The 20,358-nt window shown below is 42.6% G+C and overlaps 1 protein-coding gene across 1 annotated transcript in view; it reads right to left on the reverse strand.

Annotated features, from left to right (window-relative positions):
• The window catches only part of LOC311110201 (uncharacterized protein), a gene marked incomplete at both ends in the record, with an annotated part of 397,005 nt that extends 376,647 nt beyond the window's left edge, over positions 1-20,358 (reverse strand). The window contains 5 exons of the mRNA XM_084188747.1: positions 2,566-2,708; positions 2,829-3,000; positions 18,249-18,373; positions 18,478-18,579; positions 20,274-20,358. Coding sequence (XP_084044873.1) covers positions 2,566-2,708; positions 2,829-3,000; positions 18,249-18,373; positions 18,478-18,579; positions 20,274-20,358 — 627 coding nt within the window. The remainder of the gene's footprint in view (positions 1-2,565; positions 2,709-2,828; positions 3,001-18,248; positions 18,374-18,477; positions 18,580-20,273) is intronic.

Raw genomic sequence — 20,358 nt, forward strand, 5'->3', positions numbered from 1 at the left:
CATTCCACCCTGCGTCCGCCGCTAGAGTCCGGAACTCTAGAGCAAACGCCTGTGCGCTCCTCCTCCCCTGTCTCAAGTGGACTAGACGCTCCCCCGCCGCTTTGCCCTCAGGTGGATGGTCGAACACGGCCTTGAAGCGACGGGAGAACTCAGCGTAGGAGATGGTGTTGGCGTCCATCTTCCTCCACTCGGCGTTAGCCCACTCCAACGCCCTGCCCGTGAGACAGGAGATGAGGGCGGAAACGCTCTCGTGTCCCGAGGGCACTGGGTGTACAGTGGCCAGGTAGAGCTCCACCTGCAGGAGGAACCCCTGACACCCGGCAGCTGTTCTGTCATACGCCCTCGGGAGCGAGAGCCGAATCCCCCTGGGTTCCGGACCTGGGACTGGTGGACCGGCCGATGGGGTTGGCAGAGTAGGTGGAGGCGTGGGTACCCCGCTGGCCTCCCATCGGTGCAAGGTGTTGATGACGTCCTGTAGAGCGGTCCCCAGTTGTCGTATCTGGTCATCTTGGCCGCGGACATGCTCCTCGAGCGACTCAGGCGTAACTGCAGATCGTGCTGATTCCATTCTGGTGTGTGATTCTGTCAAGGGGTGCTGAAGGTGGGTGTGGTGCATGAATCAAGCGCAGGACGCAGAAGCTCAGTCCAAAAGACTTTAGTGCAATAATCACGTAGAAAACAAGCACAATAAGCCCGAAGGCGAAATCACGGCGCACACAGGCGTAAAACAAACGGCGCACTAACATGTGCGAAAACCCTCTCCAAAACACTGGAGGGAAGTACGTAGCTTACAAAAACACATACAAAGACAAACACAACCAACGAGAACTAAATAGGACACTAACGAGGACTAACAAGACACAGGTGTACAACATAAAGACAAAACCAAACGAACATGAAACATCGATCGGTGGCAGCTAGTACTCCGGGGACGACGACCGCCGAAGCCTGCCCGAACCAGGAGGAGGAGCAGCCTCGGCCGAAACCGTGACAAACATAAATATATATACACTACCAGCCAAAAGTTTTAGAACACCTACTCATTCAAGGCTTTTTCTTTATTTGTACAATTTTTTTACATTGTATAATAATATAGTGAAGACATCAGAAATATGAAATAGCAGATATGGAATCATGTAGTAACCAAAAAGTGTTAAACAAATAAAAATATATTTGAGATTTGAGATTCTTCAAATAGTCACCCATTGCCTTGATGACAGCTTTGCACACTCTTGGCATTCTCTCAACCAGCTTCATGAGGTAGTCACCTGGAATGCATTTCAATTAACGGTTGTGCCTTGTTAAAAGTTAATTTGTGGAATTTCTTTCCTTCTTAAGGCTTTTGAGGTAGTCAGTTGTGTTGTGACAATGTTGGGTGGGTATACAGAAGATAGCCCTATTTGGTTAAAGACCAAGCCAATATTATGGCAAGAACAGCTCAAATAAGCAAAGAGAAACTACAGTCCATCATTACTTTAAGACATGAAGGTCAGTCAATACGGAACATTTCAAGAACATTGAAAGTTTCTTCAAGTGCAATTGCAAAAACCATCAAGCACTATGAAACTGGCTCTCATGAGGACTGCCACATGAAAGGAAGACCCAGATTTACCTCTTCTGCAGAGGATAACTTCATTAGAGTTACCAGCCTCAGAAATTGCAGCCCAAATAAATGCTTCACAGATTCAAGTCACAGACACATCTCAACATCAGCTGTTCAGAGGGGACTGTGAATCAGGCCTTCATGGTCGAATTGCTGCAAAGAAACCACTACTAAAGGACACCAATAAGAAGAAGAGACTTGCTTGGGCCAAGAAACACGAGCAATGGACATTAGACCGGTGGAAATTTGTCCTTTGGTCTGGAGTCCAATATGGACATTTTTGGTTCCAACCGCCGTGTCTTTGAGAGACATTGTGTGGGTGAACGGATGATCTCAGCATGTGTTGTTCCCACCGTGAAGCATGGAGGAGGAGGTGTTATGGTGTGGGGGCTGCTTTGCTGGTGACACTGTCTGTGATTTATTTAAAATTCAAGGCACACTTAACCAGCATGGCTACCACAGCATTCTGCAGCGATACGCCATCACATCTGGTTTGGGTAAAGGGACTATCATTTGTTTATCAACAGGACAATGACCAACACACCTCCTGGCTGTGTAAGGGTTATTTTACCAAGAAGGAGAGTGATGGAATGCTGCATAAGATGACCTGGCCTCCAAAATCCCCAGACCTCACCCCAATTGAGATGGTTTGGGATGAGTTGGACCGCAGATTGAAGGAAAAGCAGTCAACAAGTTCTCAGCATATGTGGGAATTCCTTCAAGGCTGTTAGAAAAGCATTCCAAGTGAAGCTGACTGAGAGGATGCCAAGAGTGTGCAAAGCTGTCATCAAGGCAATTGGTGGCTATTTGAAGAATCTCTCTCTCTCTCTCTCTCTCTCTCTCTCTCTCTCTCTCTCTCTCTCTCTCTCTCTCTCTCTCTCTCTCTCTCTCTCTCTCTCTCTCTCTCTCTCTCTCTCTCTTCTCTCTCTCTCTCTCTCTCTCTCTCTCTCTCTCTCTCTCACCTGTTCCGCATCACTGTTTATGATCACCAGGTCTGCTCCTCTTTCCATACAGTCCTCTCTGCTCTCGTTCCAGGTTTTAGTCTCAGTAGACAGGAAGTACCAACTGGATTCAAACTTCTGCCAGCCTTCAGAACAGGTTTGTTCTACAAGATCAAAAACATGAATTTCTTTCAACTTATCAAACTAAACAGTTAATGAAAGAATACAGACACACTATAAAGTTTGTGGGATTAATGATAATGTATTACTGTAGGTGTACTCACTGAGATTGGTAAGCCTCCTGTTAAGAATCTCTCTCTCAGTCTGTAGCTGGTCTCTCTCATTAGTCAGGGTGTTGTAACTTGTCTGTAGCTGGTCTCTCTCATTAGTCAGGGTGTTGTAACTGGTCTGTAGCTGGTCTCTCTCTTTAGTCAGGGTGTTGTAACTGGTCTGTAGCTGGTCTCTCTCATTAGTCAGGGTGTTGTAACTGGTCAGTAGCTGGTCTCTCTCTGCAGATGAGTTGGTCTTATATGCTAATAAGCTCTTAGAGACCCCATCATCTGTCACAACAACAACAAAGTTTATCATTAAACGAGATAATCACAGAACTACTGGTGAATTGTAGGAATTATAACTTCAGACTTACAGTGGACATACAGGCCTATGATCCCAGCCAGTAGAACACACAGAAGCCCCAGACACACTGCAGCAACTCTGGAGGATCTCTTCCCTGAGCTATCAGGCTCTGTGGACACAGGTACTGTACATTGCATCATCAATGAGACACAATCGAACATGGACCATATAGCGCAGGGATCATCAACTAGATTCAGCCGCGGGCAGATTTTTGTCTTGAGCGAATGGTCAGGGGGCCGGAACATAATTGCAAATAATTACCAGGCTGCAAATTGACCGCAAGTCCAAATAGATATAAAATTGGACTAAAATGTAATAATTTCAAACCTTGTTTACGTTAGTGTGTGTCTCTCTATTATACTTGGGAATACTTGGGAACAGATTTCCAAAATGTAAATCAATAGGAGCTGGTGTTTTTACAGTCTGTTATGTCAAACCTGATTGAAACTAGAATTAGCGCAATGACCTCCATGCCATAAACCTCCAGTCAACTCTAGTTAGCAATGGCTCACAAAACCACCTCTAACTTCCTTCATACTGGATACAGAGTCATACAAATGGTATCCACAAGCTCATCTGACTGTGGGGAAGTAGATAAAGTGCATCATTGCCAAAATTATTTATTTATTTATTATTTAAAATCCTGAAGTATCCCTTTAATTCAAAATTCACTTAGTCTCCCATTGATATAAATGAATGACTAAGTCTAAATTTGACTTAAGTGGAAGATAGGATTCGCCCCATATGATCTCAAAGTATGAAGAATCTATTTTGCATGATCTCTAAAAGGTGGAAAAATAGCTGCACATTTAAAGTGGTGGTTTCTCACCCCCATCTCTCTTTTTGTTGAGGGGGACTTGTGGTTGTTAAAGATACAGCTTCTCACTGCAACAGGAAATATAGTGGCCAGTTACAGTTAACCCCTAGCCTTGCTAATGTTAGCCAGATAGCTATGTTAGTAGAATTCATAACATATCACACGTTTAGCAAATTCATAACATATTGCACGTTTAGCAAATTCGTAACATATCATACAAATTGTAATTCGTAACATATCATACCAAATGGATGATGGGCATCCACACATTGACATATAAAAGGTAACATATGAAAGGTAACATATCATACTAAATGGAGTGTCTTGCTTTACGTACAGAATAAATACACAGTGGCGAGTTACATAGGACTTTATGAACATGAAAATGAATGTTTCTGCAGTTAGTATACATCCTACAGAGCCTCGAACATTTCAGAACATTTAACCTCTAATCTTAAAGGAACGACCTTTCATTTAGGAGATGTAGTATTTTCATTTAGGAGATGTAGTTCGTTACAGTTTATTTTACTCAGTTGGCTTTTGAAGCCTTGGGGCATTGGGCATAAGCCAATATCATCACATTAACATAAGCTAAATTGTTTGTGTGGCAGTTGGAAGAATAATAACTATTGGTTTACTCTTCGATGTGTGTGTCTCTATGACAACAGTGTACTTACAAGTATTCTGAGATTCAGGTTGTTTATCTATGCTTCTGTTCACTGTATCCTGTCCACAGCTCTTCCTGTCAACATTAGCATAAATCTCCTCAGACTGCTCCATATAAAGGCTAATTCTAATTGCCCCCTTAAAATATACTTTGGTACTTTAAGGAGCGGCACACAGTACAACGGACAGTATATTCTGTGGTATCCTCTTAAACATCTGCTTTAATTTAACAGTCTGTGTCTGAGAACGTACAGTGTTATAGATTTAGGGAGGACTTCACACCTTGACCAGTGGTTTGAGCAGACAGCAACCTCCAGGAAGAGACACAACAGTAGATAGACACCATGCATGAGTGAGTGGGTATGTAGCAGCCAGGTCCACTGGTGCATGGTGCAGTGTGTTACCATTGGTCAACTACACGTTGTCCCTTGTACAGTGAAGGTTGTGAGTCACGGCTTTCATTAGCATAGTTTTTTTAAATTAATTTTTTACTTAGCCTCAACCTATGTCAAATCACATGACATGTTTCTAATAAAATAATGAAGAGTCATTTTCCAGAGTACAGTATGTCTACATACTCTCTCTAAATCTAAACACAACTATTATTTGTCTTATTTTTTCTCTCTTCCTCATTCTCTTAATGTTCTTCTTCCTCTTCTATGTCTCTCTGACACTAAGGCTCTATCTCAATTAGTCTTTCCTAGATTCCTCTCCGATCTCCTCTCCTCCTTCCTCTCCTATCTCCTCTCCTCCTATCTCCTCTCATCTTATCTCTCTCCCTCCTATCTCCTCTCATCTTATCTCCTCTCCTCCCATCTCCTCTCCTCCTATCTCCTCTCCTCCTATCTCCTCTCATCTTATCTCCTCTCCTCCTATCTCCTCTCCTCCCATCTCCTCTCCTCCTATCTCCTCTCCTCCTATCTCCTCTCCTCCTTCTCACTGTATCCAACCATCACATAATAATTACTAGACTACCAGATAAACAACGAGAGAGAAAGAGAGCTTCCAATCATGTTCCTAAAAATATATGTTTAGACTCTATAGAAGCATCATAGAAGCCAATTACTATTTGAAAATGTCATGGAAAGAGTAAAGAAATTAATAATACAAGTGTTGATAATGGTATGCTCATCTTAGAGAGGAATTATGTGTGTCTTTACAGCTGAAAAAAACATATGTCTATAAGGATGTTTGTACCACAGTGTCTGACTGTCTGGTTCTCTGTGTTGTTTAGGTACTGGGGGGCAGGACAGCCTGATAATGGTGGTCAGTTCTCTGGGGCAGGAGGACTGTGGTGAGATATACTATGGACAAGACGACTCTGTAAAGACATGGAATGATGACAAATGTTGCACAAATCATAACTGGATCTGTGAGAAATTGGTGTTACAATAACCCACAGTAACTCTCTCTCTCTCTCTCTCTCTCTCTCTCTCTCTCTCTCTCTCTCTCTCTCTCTCTCTCTCTCCTCTCTCTCTCTCTCTCTCTCTCTCTCTCTCTCTCTCTCTCTCTCTCTTTCTCTCCTCTCTCTCTCTCTCTCTCTCTCTCTCTCTCTCTCATGTTGATGGTTGGATACAGTGCTGAATGGTTAAGTGATGATTCCTCCTAGTGGTTGAAGTGAGAGATTAACTCACCATAGAGTGGAAATAGTGGTTTTACAGACTTGCATACGGGCTCTTTCTCAATTCATCCTTCCTCCAATCCTCCTCGCATCCTCTCTCTCCCCCCACACCCTTCTCAAAACACATTGGAGAATAATTTCCTAAGGGAGGGACCTTGGACTTTCTCCTCTAATAGGGTTGTGTGTGTGTGTCCTGAGTGGCGCAGTGGTCTAAGGCACTGCATCGCAGTGCTAACTGTGCCACTAGATCCTGGTTCGAATCCAGGTTCTGTCGCAGCCGGCCGCGACCGGGAGACTCATGGGCGACGCACAATTGGCCCAGCGTCGTCCAGGGTAGGGGAGGGAATGGCCGGCAGGGATGTAGCTCAGTTGATAGAGCATGGCGTTTGCAACGCCAGGGTTGTGGGTTCGATTCCCACGGGGGGCCAGTATAAAAAAAAAATATATATATATATATATATATAATAAAAAACATTTTTACAACAAAAAACGTATTCACTAACTGTAAGTCGCTCTGGATAAGAGCGTCTGCTAAATGACTAAAATGTAAATGTAATGTAAATGTGTGTTACCTAAGTACTGGTCTCCTGGTCCATTATTAGGAGCAGTGTCTGCTGTCTCTTCTCTCTTGGTGCTGGTCTCACCATCTCTCAGGGTGTCTGCACTGATGTAGATATCCACAATCCTCTCCTCCATCTCACCTCTGTCAAACTTGACCTTGTTGTTCATATCTGGCTCAGCATAGATGGCCTCAGACATCTCCAACAACTGTTTGTGTTTTCAGTCTATTCTCAGTTTCTGGTCCTAACGTTACCCCTGTGTCTGTCTCTGTGCCTGTTTCTGCTCTGGCCTTTCACCAATGAACTAAATTCAGGTTGACTCTGATGATGTGTGAAACATAGCTACTGGTACACAGGAAACTACGAACAGGAAATAAGTAGGACTTACATTCACATGATACTAAAAAATAAATACTACGTTTGTGTGCATGCATGTGTGTATGTGGGTTTGATAGAGAGAGAGAGAGAGAAAGAGAGAGAGAGAGAGAGAGAGAGAGAGAGAGAAATAGAGAGAGAGAGAGAGAGAGAGAGAGAGAGAGAGAGAGAGAGAGAGAGAGAGAGAGAGAGAGAGAGAGAGAGAGAGAGAGAGAGAGAGAGAGAGAGAGAGAAGGAGTAAGTTGTGTGCACTGTATGATGCTGTATGTGGTACAGTATGTTGTCATGGTGATGTTAAACCACTTTCTCACATATTGTTATGAGAATTATTTAACTAACATTTTCAGTGTCTCTGTGCGTCTCCCAAAAGGTTGTAATGCTTTTGGATCAAGAAACGGACATAGTCCCAGTCTGCATAGTCAGGCCTTTATTCATTGAGAATTCTGCCACAAAATGGTCGTACAATATTTTTAGACGCACACGTCATACGAAAATCACACCCTTCTGCAGACGGGCTGTAGTTTTCCACTTTAAAACTGCTCTCCTGACCATCAGTTCACACCACACACACATACACACACACACACATACATAAACACACACACACACTACATACACACACATACACACATACATACACACACATACACACACATACATAAACACACATTTTCTTATCATAGTCTACTCCCTGCATTCCTCAGTTATCGCCGTTCTCACAATATTCCTGCACCGTGTTTAACAGTTCTCCTTCTTCTTCGCCATCCGGTCTAACTCCCTACTCACATTGCTAAATAGTAACACAATGTCATAATCTTTACTGGTCCTACACTCACACATTACCAGGTAGTAGATTCTAAAACATCTCACACAGTTTCGGAGTGTAAAAATTAGTCACTACTAAGAAAGTACTAATCATACTTAAAACAAGAACATTTCACAACTATATTTAAGGGTGGAACATTAGTAATTACTTTTAACCTGTACATATTTTAATTTCTATATCACAATCCAGTTGAGTTTGCCAGGCCTCCAGAGGACTCTGATCTTTGTGTATATCAGCACAGTCCTCCTCCCCAGTAGGACCTGCATTATCAGGCTGTTGGTCATACCAGTACCTACAAGGTTAAAAACAGTCAGATATCATGGTTAACACCAGCACCTACAGATATCCACAATCCCTCCTCCATCTCCAACTTGACCTTGTTGTTCATATCTGGCTCAACATAGATGACCTTTGACATCTTTAACAATGCCTGGGTCTTTCTTTCTATGTAGGTCTACTATACATTAAGTCTCTGCTTCTAGAATTAATGTGGTGGTCTTCCAACATGGCCGCCAGGAGGCGTTGTACGTCAACTGCAAGCCCTCTATACGTTAAGTCTCTGCTTCTAGTGATATCTCTGTCTATGAGTCATCTGTGTGTCTCTGTCTGTGTGACTGCTGTAGGTGTTAATCTAGGGAAGTATCAACATAATGACACAGGTACTTGTGGCTATGCTAATACAAAAAAATAGAACAAGTTTACATACTTGTGTACGTACTTATGTGCATGTGTGCGTGTGAGAGATTGTTACAGTGCTATCAGGCTAAGAGTCCTGCTGTGTGTGTGTGTGTGTGTGTTACCTGAGTACTGGTCTCCTGGTCCATTATTAGGAGCAGTGTCTGCTGTCACTTCTCTCTTGGTGCTGGTCTCACCGTCTCTCAGGGTGTCTGCACTGATGTAGATATCCACAATCCTCTCCTCCATCTCATCCCTGTCAACTTGACCTTCTTGTTCATATCTGGATCGGCATAGATTAACTTTGACATCTTTAACAATGCCTGGGTCTTTCTTTCTATGTAGGTCTACTATACGTTAAGTCTCTGCTTCCAGTGATATCTCTGTCTCTGAGTCATCTGTGTGAATCTGTCAGTGTGACTGCTGTAGGTGTTAACTCTAGGGAAGTATCAAACATAATGACACAGGTACTTGTGGCTATGCTAATACAAAAAATAGAACAAGTTTACATACTTGTGTACGTACTTATGTGCATGTGTGCGTGTGAGAGATTGTTACAGTGCTTATTGTTAAACCATTTTCTGTGGCACAATATAAATCATTCCATGTCTCTACATGGTCATCTTGTCCAGAGTATATCTCAACACAGTCCTCCTGCCCAGGGAATGAGACTTGCTATTTGTGATGATGGACAGGACACTATCATACCAGGAAGATATAGATAATAAGGGGAAGTGGAGAACAAAGTCTAGCTGTTAACATATATTAAATATCATATGTAACAGCCCCAAGATAATTCAGAGAGTTTCCAGAACTCCCCCTTCCTTTCACCTTTCTACTGATTTGGACCCTCTGTTTACTCCCCAGATAGTTTACTCTCCTCTCTCTTGATGAACCTTATTGGTTGAGGAGTTTTTGAGTGACAGCTGGTTTAACCACTTCACTTCCCTCTTTTGGGACCCATATAGGGGAACAACAGTCAAATATGAGCATTTGATATTGTGCTTATATGTAACTTGACAACAAAGACTGACTGTCAAAAATGATTAAGTAACATCCTTTGATACCCTTTGATATCTCTACTACACTCATATACAGTGTATGTAATGGTGGTTTGGTAGGGTTGAGAATGTTTGCACCAAACCTAAATGGGAGCATGTAAATATATGTAGCAAGTAAGAAGAATGTATTTGAATTGTAATTGATGAAATGCACTGCATGTAGAGTGTGCAAAAAGTCAAATATATTAACGTCATGTTGTATCTGATGATGTGTGAAACATAACTACTGGTACACAGGAAGCTACAAGCAGGAAATAAGTAGGACTTTTATTAATATGCTACTACAAACAAATACAACAATAAGTGTGTTTGTAGGTTAGAGAGAGAGAGAGAGAGAGAGAGAGAGAGAGAGAGAGAGAGAGAGAGAGAGAGAGAGAGGAAGTTGTGTGCACTGTAGGCTACTGTACGTGTTACAGTATGTTGTCATGGTGATGTTAAACCACTTTCTCACAAATCCAGTTGAGTTTGCTGTCACATGACATGTCATTCCATGCCTTTAGAAGATGCTGATCTTTGTATATCTCAGCACAGTTGTCATCCCCAGTAGGACCTGTATTATCAGGCTGTTTGTCATACCAGTACCTACAGGGTTAAAAACCGTTAGACATCATGGTTAATACCAGTACCTACAGGGTTAAAAACAGTCAGATATCATGGTTAATACCAGTACCTACAGGGTTAAAAACAGTCAGATGTCATTTAATACCAGTACCTACAGGGTTAAATACAGTCAGATATCATGGTTAATACCAGTACCTACAGGGTTAAAAACCGTCAGACATCCTGGTTAATACCAATACCTACAGGGTTAAAAACCATCAGATATCATGGTTAATACCAGTACCTACAGGGTTAAAAACAGTCAGATATCATGGTTAATACCAGTACCTACAGGGTTAAATACCATCAGATATCATGGTTAATACCAGTACCTACAGGGTTAAATACCATCAGATATCATGGTTAATACCAGTACCTACAGGGTTAAATACCATCAGATATCCTGGTTAATACCAATACCTACAGGGTTTAAAACAGTCAGATATCATGGTTAATACCAGTAACCTACAGGGTTAAAAACATTTCGATATCAAGGTTAATACCAGTATGACAGGGTTAACAACAGTCAGAAATCACAGAACATTACAATCCTAAATAATATACAGGAATGTTTCATCTTAAAGTTAACTTTGTTTACTGCTATCATCAATAACAATAACATGTATAGAAACATTTTGAATGGAGTCTTATTGACAGATTAGTTATCATCTCTCACCCTGTGGTCAGTGGTCTGCCGTCCACCCATTTCCAGGTCCCCTCCTGAACAGAGTCAGTCAGACCAATCCAGACTCTCTTCTGGAGGTTGAACAGAAATGTCTGTTGTTAAGAAAGATAAATATATATATACTACCAGCCAAAAGTTTTAGAACACCTTCTCATTTAAGGCTTTTTCTTTATTGTTACTATTTTTTACATTACAGAATAGTCGTGAAGACATCAAAACTATGAAATAACACATATGGAATCATGCAGTAACCAAAGAAGTGTTAAACAAATCAAAATATATTTAATATTTGAGATTCTTCAAATAGCCACCCTTTGCCTTGATGACAGCTTTGCACACTCTTGGCCTATTAACAGACGTCAGTTCAACGTCTGGTTTTGATTTACATTTGGTTGAGTTGGGTGAAAAAATATGAAATACCCTTACGTTGATTACTTTTAGCAAATCCAAAAGTTGATTCATCATCACAGTGATTATTTGGGTTTGAAATCACATGGAAACAATGTTGATTCAACCAGTTTTTGCCCAGTGGAAAGCTATTACAAAATGTAGTCCAGAAAGAAAACACCATGTAGAAATATGTTTAACCATTCAGTAAAGAATGAATAATGCAAGTCTTGGCGATATGAATAAATAGTTGATTTGATGTGTCTCCACCCGGTCCCTCTCTGTTCTCTGTCTGTGGCCCACAGATGGTGGCAGGATGCTTCAAGGCTCCATCCACCAATAAGAAGGTGACTTGGGTTGCATCCAAAATGGCACCCTATTCTCCATATAGTGCACTACAGAGGGAAATAGGGTACCATTTGTGATGAAGGCTTGTAGACCAGACAGTTTGGTGTAACGTCCTCTTCATCTTTGATCATTCTGTTCTGTGTTTTTGTCCTAGAAATGTAAGTGATTTGTCAACCCTAACACAAGTCATATTTGAATAAATTAACTAAGCTGATGCTGTGTTGTTTGTTTATTAATTTGGGTCGACTGTGTGTGTGAGTGGGTGTGTGTGTGTGTGTGTTCTTGTGTGTGTGTGTGTGTGTGTGTGTGTGTGTGTGTGTGTGTGTGTGTGTGTGTGTGTGTGTGTGTGTGTGTGTGTGTGTGTGTGTGTGTGTGTGTTCGTGTGTGTGTGTGTGTGTGTGTTCATGTGTGCCCTCTCAGTACTTTTCTGCCTTCTGTCTCTGTCTAACACTGTTTAAAGTATCCAATTACATTCAATCAGGAAGCTGGTAGACTCAGAGGACATTGTCCCTTTATTACTACATCTGGGGATTTGTTATTCTTCTTATTAAAGACATTGATGCTGTTAATTGATCATGAAAAAAATGAAGAAAAAAACGAATAATAAGACTACATGGCAAATTACATGTCACGTTGCTAAGAAACTATGAATACAAACATTTGACAGATTACAACATGTTTACATACATACTGTCCTCTAAATCTTAACATAACTGTACTTCTTTTCTCTTTTTGATCTCTCTCTCCGTCATTACCTTCATTTTCTTCTTCCTCTGCTGTGGCTCAATCTGACAGTAAGACCTAGATTCAATCAGTAGAGCAGAAGATCTGTTGAAATGTAAAGTTAATTTTCAATTAAGCTGACATATGCAGAGTTTACCGTGAATGCAGTCTCCGCAAAGGTGGGAACATTGCCTTTGAATTTCAATTCCACTATAGCGCTGATCTTCTGCGCTGCAGACTGAATCTAGTACCTACAGCGTGGGCGTGTGTGAGAATGAAGGAGGAAGTTGTGTGCACTGATGGCTGCTTTATGTGTTACATTATGTTGTCATGGTGATGTTAAACCACATGTATCTTGTCTGTAGCTGGTCTCTCTCTGCAGTTGAGTTCTTTGAGGCCAATGTGTGCATGTGTGCGCGAGCACGTGTTTTGTCTTGTGCGTGCGTGTGTGTGCATGGACATTTCTGTGTGTGTGTGCATGTGAGAGAGACTGTGTGGCTGTTTCCTGAGTACTGGTCTCCTGGTCCATTATTAGGAGCAGTGTCTGCTGTCTCTTCTCTCTTGGTGCTGGTCTCACCGTCTCTCAGGGTGTTTGCACTGACGTAGATATCAACAATCCTCTCCTCCATCTCACCTCTGTCAAACCTTTTGGTCATATCTGGCTCAGCATCGATGGCCTCAGATATCTCCAACAACGTAATGTGTTTTCTGTCTAACAGGTCTGTGTTAAGTCTACCCAGGTTCTTGTGATATCGTTACCTCTGCCCTGTGTCTGTTCCTGTCCCTTATTGTAAGTGACACCGTTTTAACAGATGAGAAACTGTCAAATCAACACATCACTGGCCACCACGTGACTCCCCCCACTTTAGCTTCAAATGGAAACATGTTTGTTTCCCACCGTGCACATTGTTTTAAACATACACTATATATACAAAAGTATGTGGACACCCCTTCAAATTAGTGGATTTTGATATTTCAGCCACACCCGTTGCTGAAAGGTGTATAAAATCGAGCACACAGCCATGCAATCTCCATAGACAAACATTGGCAGTAGAATGGCCTTACTCAAGAGCTCAGTGACTTTTAACGTGGCACTGTCATAGGATTCCACCTTTCCAACAAGTCAGTTTGTGAAATTTCTGCACTGCTAGAGCTGCCCCGGTCAACTCTAAGTGCTGTTATTGTGAAGTGGAAACGTCTAGGAGCAACAACGGCTCAGCCGTGAAGTGGTAGGCCACGCAAGCTCACAGGACCGCCGAGTGCCGAATCGCATAGCGCGTAAAAAATTTCTGTCCTCAGTTGCAACACTCACTACCGAGTTCCAAACTGCCTCTAGAAGCAACGTCAGCACAATAACTGTTTGTTGGGAGCTTCATGAAAAGGGTTTTCATGGCCGAGCAGCCGCACACAAGCCTAAGATCTCTATGGTCAATGTCAAGCGTAGGCTGGAGTGGTGTAAAGCTCGCCGCCATTGGACTATGGAGCATTGGAAACGCATTTTCTGGAGTGATGAATCATGCTTCACCATCTGGCAGTCCGACGGATGAATCTGGGTTTGGCGGATGCCAGGAGAATGCTACCTGCCCCAATGCATAGTGCCAACTGTAAAGTTTGGTGGATGAGGAATAAGGGTCTGGGGCTGTTTTTTTTGGTCCGGGCTAGTGAAGGGAAATCGTAATGCTACAACATACAATGACATTCTCTCTGACACTAAGGCTCTATCTAAATTAGTCTTTCATCGATTCCTCTCCTCCTTCTCAACCCTATTAGAGCAGAATGTCCAAGGTCCCTCCTCTTGGACCACATTATCCAATGCTTTTTGAGAAGGAAGCAAGGAGAGAGGATGTGAGGAGGAATTGAGGAAGGATGAATTGAGAAAAAGCCCATAGGCAAGTCTGTAAAACCACTATTTCACCTCTATGGTGAGTTTAATCTCTCACTTTAACCACTAGGTGGAAACATCACTTCACCATTCAGCACTGTATCCAACCATCAACATAGTAACTGCGAGAGAGAGAGAGAGAGAGAGAGCGAGAGTGAGAGAGAGAAAACAACATCTTAATCCTATCACAGGGATAACCAATACTTATTGTGTGATCGGTTTCTCACAGACCCAGTGTTGTTTAACACATGGTCCATCCTTCCAACTCTTCAATGGGTCTGTTGCTGTCTGTGAGATCTCAACACAAGCCACCTTGTCATTCAAGTTATTAGGCTCCCCTTCCATCCAATACCTATAAACCACAAGAGAATCAGAGTTGAAAATCATCCAATACTAAGTAGAGAGAGAATGAATGAGAGAGCGAGTGAGAGAGAGAGAGAGAGAGAGAGAGAGAGAGAGAGAGAGAGAGAGAGAGAGAGAGAGAGAGAGAGAGAATGAGAGAGAGAGAGAGAGACAGAGAGACAGAGACACAGAGAGAGAGACAGAGCGACAGAGACACAGAGAGAGAGACACGGAGAGAGAGACACAGCGAGACATAGAGAGCTGGCTGGGGATGAGATTATCGGACCGTAAAAGTAATCATGACAACAGAAAAAACAGCATGCAAAAGTATTTCAGAACATGTTCACTCACGTAGTTGCAAATGATGTGTTGTCAACCCACTGCCAAGTTCCGTCTTTTTTAAATGCACCAATCCAGACATTCTTCTTAAATCCATTGATAAATATCTATAATATCATTTTGGCAGAAAAACAATGATCATTATTTAATCTCCAGAGAATACTTTGACATTTTCTATCACATACATAATAGTAGTAGTATAATAGTAGTAGTTTAATAGTAGTAGTATAATAGTAGTAGTTTAATAGTAGTAGTATAATAGTAGTAGTTTAATAGTAGTAGTATAATAGTAGTAGTATAATAGTCATAGTATAAAAGTAGTAGCATAAAAGTAGTAGTATAATAGTAGTAGTATAATAGTAGTAGTATAATAGTAGTTGTATAATAGTAGTAGTATAATAGTAGTAGTATAATAGTAGTAGTATAATATATTATAGTATTGGTATAGATATAATCTCAAGCAACATTTATTTTCTGACAGGAAATGTATTTTATAAATTGACGTGAACATTGGTGATACAGTTGGTCACACATGTTGAATACTAATCAGAGAAGTAGATGATAATAAAAAAACAGTAGTATTAGAGTATTACTAATGTATTATCTATTACCTGTTCTTCTCTGCTGGTTATAACAACCAACTCTCCACCCATTGTTCTGCACTCCTTCTGACCGCCCCCAGATGTGTTCATCGTGGAGGAGATATAATAACAGCTGGTGCCAAACTTCCACCATCCAGCTAATCAAATCAAATCAAATCAAATCAAATCAAATGTTATTGGTCACATGCGCCGAATACAACAGGTGCAGACATTACAGTGAAATGCTTACTTACAGCCCTTAACCAACAGTGCATTTATTTTAAACAAAAAAAGTAAAAATAAAACAACACCAAAAAAGTGTTGAGAAAAAAAGAGCAGAAGTAAAATAAAGTGACAGTAGGGAGGCTATATATACAGGGGGGTACCGTTGCAGAGTCAATGTGCGGGGGCACCGGCTAGTTGAGGTAGTTGAGGTAATATGTACATGTGGGTAGAGTTAAAGTGACTATGCATAAATACTTAACAGAGTAGCAGCAGCGTAAAAAGGATGGGGTGGGGGGGCAGTGCAAATAGTCCGGGTAGCCATGATTAGCTGTTCAGGAGTCTTATGGCTTGGGGGTAGAAGCTGTTGAGAAGTATTTTGGACCTAGACTTGGCACTCCGGTACCGCTTGCCGTGCGGTAGCAGAGAGAACAGTCTATGACTAGGGTGGCTGGAGTCTTTGACAATTTTGAGGGCCTTCCTCTGACACCGCCTGGTATAGAGGTCCTGGATGGCAGGAAGCTTTGCCCCAGTGATGTACTGGGCCGTACGCACTACCCTCTGTAGTGCCTTGCGGTCGGAGGCCAAGCAGTTGCCATACCAGGCGGTGATGCAACCAGTCAGGATGCTCTCGATGGTGCAGCTGTAGAATTTTTTGAGGATCTGAGGACCCATGCCAAATCTTTTTAGTCTCCTGAGGGGGAATAGGCTTTGTCGTGCCCTCTTCACGACTGTCTTGGTGTGTTTGGACCATGATAGTTCGTTGGTGATGTGGACACCAAGGAACTTGAAGCTCTCAACCTGTTCCACTACAGCCCCGTCGATGAGAATGGGGGCGTGCTCAGTCCTCTTTTTTTTCCTGTAGTCCACAATCATCTCCTTTGTCTTGGTCACGTTGAGGGAGAGGTTGTTGTCCTGGCACCACACGGCCAGATCTCTGACCTCCTCCCTATAGGCTGTCTCATCGTTGTCGGTGATCAGGCCTACCACTGTTGTGTCGTCGGCAAACTTAATGATGGTGTTGGAGTCGTGCCTGGCCATGCAGTCATGGGTGAACAGAGAGTACAGGAGGGGACTGAGCATGCACCCCTGAGGGGCCCCCGTGTTGAGGATCAGTGTGGCAGATGTGTTGTTACCTACCCTTACCACCTGGGGGCGGCCCGTCAGGAAGTCCAGGATCCAGTTGCAGAGGGAGGTGTTTAGTCCCAGGATCCTTAGCTTAGTGATGAGCTTAGAGGGCACTATGGTGTTGAATGCTGAGCTGTAGTCAATGAATAGCATTCTCACGTAGGTGTTCCTCTTGTCCAGGTGGGAAAGGGCAGTGTGGAGTGCAATAGAGATTGCATCATCTGTGGATCTGTTGGGGCGGTATGCAAATTGGAGTGGGTCTAGGGTTTCTGGGATAATGCTGTTGATGTGAGCCATGACCAGCCTTTCAAAGCACTTCATGGCTACAGACGTCAGTGCTACGGGTCGGTAGTCATTTAGGCAGGTTATCTTAGAGTCCTTGGGCACGGGGACTATGGTGGTCTGCTTGAAACATGTTGGTATTACAGACTCAGTCAGGGACATTTGCCAGTTGGTCAGCACATGCTCGGAGTACACGTCCTGGTAATCCGTCTGGCCCTGCGGCCTTGTGAATGTTGACCTGCTTAAAAGTCTTACTCACATCGGCTACGGAGAGCGTGATCACATAGTCATCCGGAACAGCTGGTTCTCTCATGCATGCTTCAGTGTTGCTTGCCTCGAAGCGAGCATAGTAGTGGTTTAGCTCGTCTGGTAGGCTTGTGTCACTGGGCAGCTCGCGGCTGTGCTTCCCTTTGTAGTCTGTAATAGTTTTCAAGCCCTGCCACATCCGACGAGCGTCAGAGCCAGTGTAGTACGATTCAATCTTAGACCTGTATTGACTCTTTGCCTGTTTGATGGTTCGTCGGAGGTCATAGTGGGATTTCTTATAAGCGTCCGGGTTAGAGTCCCGTTCCTTGAAAGCGGCAGCTCTACCCTTTAGCTCAGTGCGGATGTTTCCTGTAATCCATGGCTTCTGGTTGGGGTATGTACGTACGGTCACTGTGGGGACGACATCATCGATGCACTTATTGATGAAGCCAGTGACTGATGTGGTGTACTCCTCAATGCTGTCTGAAGAATCCCGGAACATGTTCCAGTCTGTGCTAGCAAAACAGTCCTGTAGCTTAGCATCTGCGTCATCTGACCACTTTTTTATTAGACAAGGTTTCTCTGAGATAAACACAACAGAACAGCAGACATTAAAAAGTCTACAAACATACAATACCTCTTCTATGTACTAAATGAAATGAATGAACTGCACTCACCATAGAACATAATCCTGTTCTGTAGCTGGTCTCTCTCTTTAGTCAGGTTGTTGTAACTGGTCTGTAGCTGGTCTCTCTCTTTAGTCAGGTTGTTGTAACTGGTCTGTAGCTGGTCTCTCTCTGTTGAGTCGTGATTACCAATGACTCCATCAGTAAAAGGGAAAAGTTAATCAAACATGTAACTACCACACCATTAATGATTAAGTATGAATAAGTAGGCTACTTAAGGCTCAGTGACAACATACTAAACTTACAGTAGACAGACAGGCCTATGATCCCAGCCAGTAGGAGAACACACAGCAGCCCCAGACACACTGCAGCAACTCCAGAGGGTCTCTTCCACCACTGAACATGAACTGAATCACAAATTATTCAAGGAAAATGTTTGGTAATGTGTTTTACTGCATCATCCAGGATTGGAACTAATACAGTGCACTCTGAAAGTATTCAGACCCCTTCACTTTTTCCACATTTTGTTACATTACAGACTTTTTCTAAAATGGATTAAATTGTTGTTTATTTCCTCATCAATCTACACACAATACCCCATATTGACAAAGCAAAAACAGGTTTTTTTAAATAAAAAATCAAACAGAAATATCATATTTACATAATTATTCAGACGTTTTACCCAGAGATGTTCAATCGGGTTCAAGTCTGAGCTCTGGCTCGGCCACTCAAGGACATTCAGAGACTTGTCCCGAAGCCACTTGTGCGTTGTCTTGGCTGTGTGCTTAGGGTCGTTGTCCTGTTGGAAGGTGAACCTTTGCCCCAGTCTGAGGTCCTGAGCGCTCTGGAGCAGGTTTTCATCAAGGATCTCTCTGTACTTTGCTCCGTTCATCTTTCCCTCGATCCTGACTGGTCTCCCAGTCCCTGCCGCTGTAAAACATCCCCACAGCATGATGCTGCCACCACCATGCTTCAACGTAGGGATGGTGCCAGGTTTCCTTCAGACGTGACGCTTGGCATTCAGGCCAAAGAGTTCAATCTTGGTTTCATCAGAACAGAGAATCTTGTTTCTCATGGTCTGAAAGTCCTTTAGGTGCCTTTTGGCAAACTCCAAGAGGGCTGTTATGTGCCTTTTACTGAGGATTGGCTTGTCTGGCCACTCTAACATAATGGCCTGATTGGTGGAGTGTTGCAGAGATGTTTGTGCTTCTGTAAGATTCTCCCATCTCCACATAGGAACTCTGGAGCTCTGTCAGAGTGACCATCAGGTTCTTGGTCACCTCCCTGACCAAGGCCCTTCTCCCCCGATTGCTCGGTTGGGCCGGGCGGCCAGTTCTAGGAAGAGTCTTGGTGGTTCCAAACTTCTTCCATTTAAGAATGATGATGGCCACTGTGTTCTTGGGGACCTTCAATGCTGCAGACACTTTTTGGTACCCTTCCCCAGAATTCTGTCTCGGAGCTCTACGGACAATTCCTTCGACCTCATGGCTTGGTTTTTGCTCTGACATGCACTGCCAACTGTGGGACCTTATATAGACAGGTTTGTACCTTTCCAAATCATGTCCAATCAATTGAATTTACCAATGGACTCCAATCAAGTTGTAGAAACATCTCACGGATGATCAATGGAAACAGGATTCACCTGAGCTCAATTTCGAGACTAATAGCAAAGCGTCTGAATACTTATGTAAATAAGGTATTTCTGTTTTTTATTTTTTTATACATTTGCAAACATTTCTAAAAACCTGTTTTTGATTTGTCATTATGGGGTATTGTGTGTAGATTGATAAGGGGAAAAAATAATTTCATCAATTTTCGAATAAGGCTGTAACATAACAAAATGTGGAAAAAGTCAAGGGGTCTGAATACTTTCCAAATACACTGTAACATTATAATACTACAGGGTAAACTCACCTGTTGAATGTATTGTGTGTGTAATTTATTTGTGTGTGTGTGTGTGTGTGCATGTGTTTGTGTGTGTGTGTGTGTGTGTGCATGTGTTTGTGTGTGTGTGTGTGCATGTGTTTGTGTGTGTGTGTGCATGTGTTTGTGTGTGTGTGTGTGTGTGTGTGTGTGTGTGTGTGTGTGTGTGTAATCTTACCTGAAGCAACAACTCCATCTCTTGGACTGGGCTTGAAGGCTCTTACGTTGGCATATAATTGCCCATCAATGTCTGTGTTCTTCAT

Source organism: Coregonus lavaretus (assembly GCF_964263955.1).
Source record: "Coregonus lavaretus genome assembly, contig: SUPER_35_unloc_2, whole genome shotgun sequence".
NCBI lineage: Eukaryota > Metazoa > Chordata > Actinopteri > Salmoniformes > Salmonidae > Coregonus > Coregonus lavaretus.